At 37.8% G+C, this 9,648-nt stretch overlaps 5 protein-coding genes and 1 non-coding gene across 6 annotated transcripts in view; 4 read left to right on the top strand and 2 right to left on the bottom strand.

Annotated features, from left to right (window-relative positions):
* LOC104707029 overlaps nucleotides 1–1,075 on the top strand; it is a gene marked incomplete in the record, with an annotated part of 3,185 nt that extends 2,110 nt beyond the window's left edge. Inside the window, 2 exon segments of the mRNA XM_019228428.1 lie at nucleotides 522–614; nucleotides 758–1,075. Coding sequence (XP_019083973.1) covers nucleotides 522–614; nucleotides 758–843 — 179 coding nt within the window.
* TRNAE-UUC lies at nucleotides 1,166–1,237 on the bottom strand. The gene has a single exon. It is a non-coding gene; the product is annotated as a tRNA-Glu (tRNA).
* LOC104707028 (sm-like protein LSM4) lies at nucleotides 1,378–3,581 on the top strand. The gene is made up of 8 exons (XM_010423280.2): nucleotides 1,378–1,550; nucleotides 1,661–1,702; nucleotides 1,813–1,854; nucleotides 2,035–2,133; nucleotides 2,232–2,309; nucleotides 2,763–2,799; nucleotides 3,046–3,153; nucleotides 3,268–3,581. Exons 2-8 carry the CDS (start codon nucleotides 1,700–1,702, stop codon nucleotides 3,288–3,290), a joined length of 390 nt encoding a protein of 129 aa, XP_010421582.1. The 5' UTR covers nucleotides 1,378–1,550; nucleotides 1,661–1,699; the 3' UTR covers nucleotides 3,291–3,581.
* On the bottom strand, nucleotides 4,119–5,375 carry LOC104707027 (60S ribosomal protein L9-1). The gene is made up of 3 exons (XM_010423279.2): nucleotides 4,907–5,375; nucleotides 4,691–4,813; nucleotides 4,119–4,369 (listed from the first exon to the last, which is right to left on the bottom strand). Exons 1-3 carry the CDS (start codon nucleotides 5,279–5,281, stop codon nucleotides 4,283–4,285), a joined length of 585 nt encoding a protein of 194 aa, XP_010421581.1. The 5' UTR covers nucleotides 5,282–5,375; the 3' UTR covers nucleotides 4,119–4,282.
* Nucleotides 5,548–8,313, top strand: LOC104707026 (heparan-alpha-glucosaminide N-acetyltransferase-like). The gene is made up of 13 exons (XM_010423278.2): nucleotides 5,548–5,694; nucleotides 5,777–5,914; nucleotides 6,010–6,091; nucleotides 6,178–6,254; nucleotides 6,339–6,460; nucleotides 6,554–6,671; nucleotides 6,767–6,883; nucleotides 7,097–7,188; nucleotides 7,264–7,330; nucleotides 7,430–7,511; nucleotides 7,599–7,690; nucleotides 7,792–7,935; nucleotides 8,026–8,313. The coding sequence occupies exons 1-13, from the start codon at nucleotides 5,548–5,550 to the stop codon at nucleotides 8,170–8,172; spliced, it is 1,425 nt and encodes a 474-aa protein (XP_010421580.1). The 3' UTR covers nucleotides 8,173–8,313.
* The window catches only part of LOC104707025 (replication factor C subunit 3), a 4,393-nt gene continuing 3,156 nt past the window's right edge, over nucleotides 8,412–9,648 (top strand). Inside the window, exons 1-4 of the mRNA XM_010423277.2 lie at nucleotides 8,412–8,624; nucleotides 8,716–8,826; nucleotides 9,064–9,096; nucleotides 9,363–9,531. Coding sequence (XP_010421579.1) covers nucleotides 8,541–8,624; nucleotides 8,716–8,826; nucleotides 9,064–9,096; nucleotides 9,363–9,531 — 397 coding nt within the window. The 5' untranslated portion in view covers nucleotides 8,412–8,540. The remainder of the gene's footprint in view (nucleotides 8,625–8,715; nucleotides 8,827–9,063; nucleotides 9,097–9,362; nucleotides 9,532–9,648) is intronic.

Here is a 9,648-nt window from a genome sequence, read left to right as displayed (position 1 = left end):
TGTTGTTGATCAGTATCTTCTGCTGATGGTAGGTTTCATGCTAAAGAGTATCCAGCTTATGACAAGAAAGTGTTTCCTTACAACATGGGATATTGCCAGAGAGGTAATTTGTGTTCTTGTCCATGTGACTGTGATTTTTCTTGCATTGAAATACAGAAATGGTCACAAAAATCCCTTGAATCTTCAGTTTTATAATTGTAACTTCTTTTGTGTTAGGATCTGATGTGACGTACGATGATTCAATGAACTTGAGGAATATCCTATGGCTGGCACCATTACCCAGCAACTCTAGTCCAGGTTGGGTTGCTCTAGGTATCATTACTTCTCTTGTCATCTCCGAGAGTAATAAAAAAGAACTTTCCTAAAAATCTGAACACTTTTCCTTTCATGACCTTCGGTCTAACATTCCTTTTGATTCGTACAAACGTATCTATGACTACTCTTGTTCATTCCAGAAATTTCTCTTGTGTTACGTTCTTTTGAATCGCGTGAAGCAACTGTAATGTTTAATTGATCCATAGGTGTACTTGTGGTGCTTGATGCGCACCCAGATGGAATCATATACCGGGATCTTATCCCTAAGTATGTTCAGTTTGTAAGAACAATATACGAAGGTTTGAACAACTCTAAGCCTTCTCTCATCTCACTTATCCTCTATTTGCTTCATTGTATATCACATTTTGATTAGACTTGAACTCAAATATCTCTTACAGAACTATGATCTATTGTAAATTTCTGTCTTATCCTTCTCCATCAGATGATTTGGGAACAACGGCAGTTGATGTCAATTACTTGAATGTCGGAACTACTCAGGAACCTGACTATCAGCTTTTCATGTGCTGAAACCAGTTAAATGTTGACGATTACGCAGTTGTCTGGTCGAGAATTTGATTAAGATAAGTTACTGGCGATGGTCTAAGGTCAAGCACGTTCCAGTTGGTTTGCTAATTTAGACAGGTGTGAAATATTGTGGGTTGCAAATAGCTTTAACAGTGTGTTAGGTAAATTGTATCCAAAGTGACATTGGTGATGTAAATTAATTTCATCAATAACATATTACAGATTTATTATTTTCCTCCAGACTCCTGATTAACCATTTCAAACTGCTGCCTGCTGGTGATAATATTAGTATAAAAAGACAGCAGGCAAAAATAAAAGTAAAAAGCTCCGATGCCGGGAATCGAACCCGGGTCTCCTGGGTGAAAGCCAGATATCCTAACCGCTGGACGACATCGGATTTGTTGACAAATTGGTATATATTTATATCTAGAGTTAAATACAAGGAAAACACGAAATTATTATAAAGTTAAGGGGGCTCGAGTGCAAATCACTAAAAGTTTCACAATTGACCTAAAACTAAAAAGAACAGCGCGATTCATTAATCATTTTATTCATTAGAAATCCCTCTCACTGTCAACGAGAAGTCGAAGAAAGCAAACAGATTTCGAAGTTTCGTCGCCTCCCTCTAATCTTCGATCTCTCTTTCTTCTTCCAATCGCTTTCATCTTCTCCCGTGGAAGAGGAAGCCGATCTACTAAGTATATAGCAAGGTTTCTCCCTTTGTTTTGAAATTTTTGAAGTAGCCAAACTAGGGTTTTGTTCTGTTTTACTTTATTAGGTTCTTCCGCATCTTATGGATAGTTTTATGTTATATTCCCAGGTTTATTTTACGGATCCGTGAAGCTTCTAATCTGAGAAGATGGTAAGTTGCGTGATGGACTTAGGGTTTGTTTTTTCGTTCCGTCTTGTTTTCTTCACTATTATTTCAAATTCTGACTCTTAACTTTTTTGTTTTGTTTTGATTTGTTTTAGCTTCCTCTTTCGCTCCTCAAAACTGCTCAAGGCCATCCTATGGTTAGTGAAATTTCCATCCTTGATTATTTATTTTGTCTTTTGTATGGGAGCTGAGTTTGAGCGAGCACTGTTTAAATTTGAGATGTTGCGTTAAAGGGTTTATATATTTTTTTGCATTATGATAGTTGTGTGCAATTGCTTAAAGTTTGCATCTTTTTGATGATTGAATTGTTTTGGTAGCTTGTCGAGCTTAAGAATGGAGAGACCTACAATGGGCATTTGGTGAATTGTGATACTTGGATGAACATCCATCTGCGTGAAGTCATCTGTACATCAAAGGTTATCTTTTTTTAAATTTTTTTTTTATTTTGTCTGTTCCGTAATGAGATTTTGTGTAGTTTGAGACTCTGATACGTTGCTGCTTGATTACATTGTAGGACGGAGACAGGTTTTGGAGAATGCCCGAATGTTATATCCGTGGTAACACAATCAAGTATCTTCGAGTTCCTGATGCGGTAATATGTTTTCTTGTATAATATGCCTCTTGCTTGATCGAGTTTTTTCTTTCTTTCTTTCGTTTCGGTTCTTCTTTCTCTGGAATGACGATACTTAGCCAAATCAGATATGTGCTCCAAGAGGCATTTTTCTGTGGAACTCTGTTCAGCAGATAGGGTGCCTCTTGTTGTAGTGCGTCTTAGACGATATCACAGGGAATGGTTTTACCTGACCAGAATGTTTTTTCACTTTTATGGACTTTGCTGTGTTTTGTTTCTGAAGCCAGTTGCTCCATTTCTTGAAATACGCTCTTTTTAAATTCGTTTTCAATCCCTATATTATCTAAGATAATCACTTATCATTCACTATATCTTTATTTGGAAGTGACAGTTATAAGCTGTTTCTATTCTCTATTTGCTGCTTCAACCTAGATTGAGTTGACTGACTTGTATTGATTTCTTCTCTCTTTTCAGGTGATTGATAAAGTACAGGAGGAGAAAACCCGCACAGGTATAGTATCTCTCACTGTCTATGTTGTGCTTTTACTGAAATATTCTTAAGAGTTTTCTGAAGTGTTGACATCGAGAATACTTAACTGTAAAAATTTAATCGAGAATACAATACGCTCAAGCGTTACAAATTAGCCATGTTTTTTTTTGTTTTGATCCAATGGCAAGAATTACGGATTTATTGGGAGGTTTTCAAGCAGATGCAAGCTGTTCCTGATAATTATCAGTAATGGTTGTATATGTGCAGATAGGAAACCACCAGGGGTTGGACGCGGAAGAGGACGTGGTATGGAAGATGGAGGGGCCAGAGGCCGAGGCCGAGGAACTTCAATGGGGAAGATGGGTGGTAACAGAGGTAAAAAATACACAGCCAAAGCTGTCACAAAACTCTGATTTTACTAGAATAACTCTGTGTCTGCCTCTAATATATTTTAAGCTAAACTCAAATTGTGTTGTCTTGTGAAAACAGGAGCAGGTCGTGGGCGTGGTTAATACAACAACTTTTAAGAGTTTCTCTGTTTTTAGCTGGCACCAAGCGCTGCTAACTTCTCTTGTTGCTGCTACTGGGTTAGTTTGATTGTAGAGAAAACCAGAGTTACATAAGAAGTTGGTCTTTCATTGGTTTTCTATTTACGTATGTAAGGGATAGGGAGGGAATGTGTTTTTGGATTCTCCTTTTGATCTTTTGGAAACAGAAGTTGTCTTTTGCCTTGTGAAATTTGACGGTATATGAAATTTGAGAATGCTGTTTCATTTACGCTTCAATTGAGTCTGTTCGGTCAATGTTAGCAATTTTTGCTGAAGTTAAAATAATTATTATGTGATCAAATTTCATAATCTTAGAATATAAACTATAAGCCAGAGGAAGACGATCGGATGTCAACATTAAAACGATATTACATCACATATTCGAATGGGGTATGATCGAAGGAGACAGAAACAAAGTTTGACTTGTATCAATCCTAGAGAGTAGCAAGTATAATAAAGCAAGTGATCATCAAGTCAAAACAAAGTCGACGCTGAGGTAAAAGCTTCACCGAATTCTAAATGGCAGAAGAGGAGAAACAAAAACTTAGGGCAGAGATCAGAATCGTAATGATCACTTTGAATTTGGGATTAAGAAGTCTGTAGATGAAGGAATCTGAAAGGAAGAGAATAAGTGTGTAGTTCTAACACAACTTCAATGCTTTTTGGTTAATAAAATCAGAAAGTTTCAATTGATTCAGTGCAGCATATGTTGAAATACTGTGACATGATGAACTGTGGTTTACTTTCGTGTAGTTGTAACATTGTTGTAGGTTGATAAGATCTGTGTGCGACTCTTTTAAGTATAAATCCGATACGAATTGACAAGGTAAATAATGAGATTGTCTCCAAAACTTGTAAATAAAATCCCAAACAAAAAAGCCAAAAACGGATAATGAGTTTTGCAAACACAGGTGGATTTGGTCCATGAAAACGAAAACTAACATTCGAATATCAAACTATTCCTCTTCGACAATCTTGCTTTTCTCGCTGACATAGATACCGTCAAGAAACTTCCTGATATCCTTCTTCTTAACGTGACATTTCTGCACATAACCACAACAAATCCATGTAAATCAAACCATTCATTTGGTTTCAGTATGCAAAATGTGATCCCAAACCTCAAACATCAGCCAAACAAAACACTTCCAAACACAAATGGTCATCCTTATTATACAAACTAGGCAAAATTTACTAATCATTCTGTTGTAAGAGACATATTTATATAGATAACATCAATCTTAAGTTTATACAAGAAATCAAATTATGGAAGAAGATGCAAAATACCAAATTCAATCATCAACCAAAAAAAAGACTGAACCTTGTCCCAAGAAAATGAAAACTGTGCTAATTATAGAGAGTGTTACCTGGTTGATCAAAGCACATGACCTTGAGACGAGCTCGATATCGTTACCATCAAGAACAATCTCATCCTTAACCTTCTCAGATCGAACAATGGTTACACCATCCAACATATCTACCTTCCTCACCTATTATATAAACCACATTTCTATCTACCTTCAGTCTTCCATCATTTTAGACTAAACCAAAACAGTGATGAAGAAGAGAAAAAAAAGACAAACCTTTTTCTCGCCAAGGAAGTTACGGATCTCAATAGACTTGCCATCACCACCAATAGAAGCATTGATGGGGAAATGAGCGTACACAAACCTCATCTTGTACCGGAACCCTCTGGTAACACCGGAGATGAGATTATCAACATGGCTAAGAGCGGTTCTAATGGATGCACTGGTTTTGCGTGATCCGAACCACGAATCGATCTTGAGCTTCTTCTTCCCGGTCTCGGGGTCCTTAATCAGCTGGAAATCGAGGTTGAGATGCTTGAAATCACGAACAAGTTTGCCTCTAGGTCCTTCGACTTCGATGACTTTAGCGTGAACCTTGATGGTTACGCTGTCGGGGATGTCCATTGTCTCGGAAGATAGAATCGTCTTCATTTTCACCAACCTCTTTGACGACGATGGCGACTCTCTCTTTTGCTCTCTCTCACGTTTTGAGCAGCTCAGGCAGAAGATGAAACCCTAATATATCGTTTTGTCGGCGGCTTTTTAAAAACACAGAAACCCTAAAAAAAAAAAAAATGTTAATGGGCTATCAAACCAGCCCACTAATAAGCTCACGGCCTGTTAAGCAATTTGTGATCTTTTTTTTGGAAAGTGTTGAGTAGTAGAGCCAATAATGGTGTGAGCTTGTCGAGGTAAAAATGGCGAAAACCAAAGTGGAGAAGAAGAGTCAAGATCAACAACTCCTCGTACCTGAAGATGATACTGCTTCATCATCTCGGAGGAGCCTCGCCGGAAACAGACAAAGACTTGCTTCTCTCGACATTTTCCGTGGCCTCACCGTAGCCGTACGTTTCTTTCTTTCTCTCTTACTTCCTGCGAAATTCCGAACTTTAAGTTTTTCTTTTAAAAAGTTCTTACTTGAATCAGTTGATGATTCTCGTTGATGACGCTGGAGGAGAGTGGCCAGTGATTGCTCATGCTCCATGGGAAGGTTGCAATTTGGCTGATTTCGTAATGCCTTTCTTTTTGTTCATCGTCGGCGTCTCCATTGCTCTTTCCTTAAAGGTCAGTTTTTTTGGAATTCGTAAGCTCTCAGAGTTCTGATGTTTGTTGCATAGAAATTGAATTACAAAACCTGTGTCTGTTCTCAATATTTTCAGAGGATTTCGAACAAATTTGAAGCTTGTAAGAAGGTTGCTTTTAGGACTTGCAAGCTTCTCTTCTGGGGTCTTCTATTGCAAGGTAATTTAACTAACCTTGTAGATTGTAGCCTCTTTAATTTAACATTTATGTATTTGGATACTAGTTTATTTTCTTTTGCTGTTTAGGTGGTTTCTCTCATGCACCTGATAGATTAAGCTTTGGTGTTGATGTGACTATGATGAGGTTTTGTGGGATTCTTCAGGTGTTGTCTCATGCTCATGGTTCATTTTATGTATTTATGTATTGTAACTTAGAAGGTTCATGTTTGTCTTCTGTTTTCATGTAGAGAATAGCTTTATCTTACTTGGTAGTAGCATTGGTTGAAATCTTCACAAAGGACTCACATGAGGAGAATATGTCATCTGGGACTGGGAGGTTCTCAATATTCAAGTCATATTATTGGCATTGGTAAAACCTGACATTTGAGTTAGTTTAGAATTAAAATTTCATGAAAATCAGATCAAGAGTTTCGAATTAATCTTGTTTCTAGTACATTCACAGGATTGTTGGTGCATCAGTTCTCGTGATTTATCTGGCTACAATCTATGGAACTTACGTTCCTGACTGGGAGTTTGTTGTCAATGATAAAGATAGCGTTCTCTATGGGAAAATCCAATCTGTAAGTCTTTCGATGTTTGTATGTTATGTGATCATTACTAAGGGTTGTGTGAAAATGGTCAGATAATATAAGAAATTTTGGGAATCCTTCCCTAGGTATCATGTGGTCTGAGAGGAAAGCTAAACCCTCCCTGCAATGCTGTTGGATATGTTGACAGACAAGTTTTAGGGATTAATCATATGTATCAACGTCCTGCGTGGAAACGATCCAAGGTACAATACGTAGTTGTGCTTGCTTATAGACTGAGCACGCTCTCTCCGAAGATTCTACACATGCTAGAAATTTTTTAAAAATGCATAATGATTTGTGTCAATCCTAATGTGCTTTTGAGTTTTATGTTACAGAAAATAAAGGAAGGGTCGATTAATTACATATGTTTCATGTCAATCAACTCAATCCTAATATGTTTTCGTTTGAGTTTTTAGGCTTGCACCAATGATTCTCCTTATGGTGGATCTTTACGCCAAGATGCACCGTCATGGTGCCGTGCTCCGTTTGAGCCTGAAGGAATCTTAAGGTCTAATTTTGTCACTAACTGAGCACTATCATCATCTTCAGAAGTTTATAACACTCAGAAACTTGTCTGTTGCAGCTCCATATCTGCTATTCTTTCTACAATCATCGGAGTCCATTTTGGACATATCATCTTACACTTGAAGGTCAACTTACTAAAATGAAACATAAGCCTCAAGCTCTGACGAACAATCACCGTTTTGGCTTTTCAACATCATTATCTCAAACATTACCAATTTTTTCAGGGGCATTCAGCTCGGTTGAAACATTGGATCTCCACCGGTCTTGTTCTCCTCACTCTCGGGCTTACTCTGCATTTCACCCACTGTGAGAAAGACCTTGCTTTTTTGATCCATCCAACTCAAAACAGTCTCTTCTCTTAACATATATAACAAACTCAAAAATGTATTGCAGTGATGCCTTTGAACAAACAACTCTACAGTTTCAGCTACATATGCGTGACCTCTGGTGCAGCGGCGCTCGTCTTCTCTTCCTTGTATTCACTGGTAATTCTTGCTCCACTACATCGACGACAACTAAAGACGTTTGATGACAAACTTTTGGACAAAACAGATTCATTGGTTTTTGTTGTTTTGGGATTTTGCAGGTCGATATATTAGAGTGGAGACTCATGTTTCTGCCTCTAAAATGGATAGGCATGAACGCAATGCTGGTCTACGTGATGGGAGCTGAAGGCATGTTGGCTGCTTTCTTCAATGGTTGGTACTATCGCCACCCGCACAGTACACTGGTAAATATTTAAACTGAGCCTGAATGTCCTCTTTATTTGTCTTCAAATACTACTACTCCAATTGATTTTTACTAACAACCTGTGGTTTAGATAAATTGGATTCGGGAGCATGTGTTTATCCGAGTTTTGCATTCAAGAAGAGTTGGTGTGCTTATGTATGTCCTTATCGCGGAGATTCTCTTCTGGGGTTTGGTCACTGGTGTTTTTCACAGATTCAAAATTTACTGGAAACTCTAAATCAGACACGGTGAAAAATACCCAATCTACAGTATACAGAAGTTGTAATAGTTAGGATATATATAAGTTCAAATTCCATGATAAGTGATGTAATCAAATTCATGATACGTTTTGTTTGAATAAAAATTATACATATCCGAATGATCCGTATCCGTATTATTGTCAACTTTGTTGAACCGGGTATGGTACGAAAAGACTCTAAGAGAAAGAGAAGGTTCGGTTCTCCAAACCTGACGTGGGAGTAAGCGAAGAAAGAGCTAAAGACAGACATCTCACAAAGCTGCCGAGGAGAGGAAGAAGAAGACGATTCACTTGTTTCCCGCCACTTTCATTGTCTTCTCCGAAAACCCTCCGGTGGTGAAGCAAAGATGTTGTGGGTCGACAAGTACAGACCGAAATCACTGGACAAGGTCATTGTTCATGAAGATATCGCCCAAAATCTCAAGAAACTGGTACGCCCTTTTTTTGGTTCAAACCCTAGGAGATTTGGGGATTTTTTTCTCGATGATTTTGAATCTGATTTTTTTCTATTTTTCCTCTTAGGTTACCGAGCAAGATTGTCCGCATTTGCTCTTTTATGGGCCGTCAGGTTCGGGTAAGAAAACCCTAATCATGGCGCTTCTCAAGCAGATATATGGTGCTAGTGCAGAGAAGGTATCCTTTTTAATTGAACCCCTTTCTCAGTACTAAAAGATGAAGACTTTGAACCCTTAATGCTGTTTAGCAAAGCAAATTGTTTGTTTTTTTGTATGTTGAGATGTGTTTTTTTAACTCTCTCACTAACTCTGACGCGTTATATCCTCTTTAGATTGATGTTTATCTTCTGATTGCTACCTTTTTTTTATTTCATATGGAAACTGAAAAGTTCCTTGATTTACTACTTGACTGCAGGTGAAAGTGGAGAACAGGGCGTGGAAAGTTGATGTGAGTTGCACATGATTTTTTTTTCTGTTTCTTTGCTTTTTCTTCTAACGACCTGCTTAGTGTCCATATTCATCTTGTGCTCTTGTTGGATCAGTTACTCGTTTTTCAGGTTGTATCATCTAACTTGTTAATGCAGAGAAGTGAATTGTGTTTGCTATCAATTCTTTTGGTGGCCCTTCTTGGCGGATTTAAACTTGATAACATTGTGATAATTGTCAATTTTGTTGTCTTTAATCTTTTGTTATGTTAACTTTTGAACAATGCAGGCTGGGAGTAGAACTATTGATCTCGAGCTGACTACATTATCAAGCACCAATCATGTGGAGCTTACTCCAAGTGATGCAGGCTTTCAGGACCGATACATCGTTCAGGAGATAATTAAAGAAATGGCCAAGAACAGACCAATTGACACAAAAGGAAAGAAGGGATATAAGGGTAATAATTCAGCCTAACTATTTTTCTGTACCATAGTATCATTAGTGGAGACATTTTGCATGTCAGGGCACATAGTAGTTCTTTTAATCAACTACAAAGAGTGATACTTTTATAAGG

This window comes from Camelina sativa, chromosome 8 (genome assembly GCF_000633955.1).
Source record: "Camelina sativa cultivar DH55 chromosome 8, Cs, whole genome shotgun sequence".
Classification (NCBI taxonomy): domain Eukaryota; kingdom Viridiplantae; phylum Streptophyta; class Magnoliopsida; order Brassicales; family Brassicaceae; genus Camelina; species Camelina sativa.
This window is presented reverse-complemented; position numbering and strand designations above follow the sequence as displayed.

Bases quoted from the DNA above. Each gene is read 5' to 3' on its own strand.
- LOC104707028 (XM_010423280.2), top strand. The intron at 1,855-2,034 runs GTTAGTGAAATT...TTGTTTTGGTAG, and splicing joins CTGCTCAAGGCCATCCTATG to CTTGTCGAGCTTAAGAATGG. The intron at 3,154-3,267 runs GTAAAAAATACA...TTGTGAAAACAG, and splicing joins GAAGATGGGTGGTAACAGAG to GAGCAGGTCGTGGGCGTGGT.
- LOC104707026 (XM_010423278.2), top strand. From the start codon at position 5,548: ATGGCGAAAACCAAAGTGGAGAAGAAGAGTCAAGATCAACAACTCCTC. The intron at 6,461-6,553 runs GTAAAACCTGAC...GTACATTCACAG, and splicing joins AAGTCATATTATTGGCATTG to GATTGTTGGTGCATCAGTTC. The intron at 7,512-7,598 runs GTGAGAAAGACC...AATGTATTGCAG, and splicing joins TACTCTGCATTTCACCCACT to TGATGCCTTTGAACAAACAA.
- LOC104707027 (XM_010423279.2), bottom strand. From the start codon at position 5,281: ATGAAGACGATTCTATCTTCCGAGACAATGGACATCCCCGACAGCGTA. The intron at 4,814-4,906 runs GTTTGTCTTTTT...TTTATATAATAG, and splicing joins ACTTCCTTGGCGAGAAAAAG to GTGAGGAAGGTAGATATGTT. The intron at 4,370-4,690 runs GTAACACTCTCT...GGTTATGTGCAG, and splicing joins CATGTGCTTTGATCAACCAG to AAATGTCACGTTAAGAAGAA.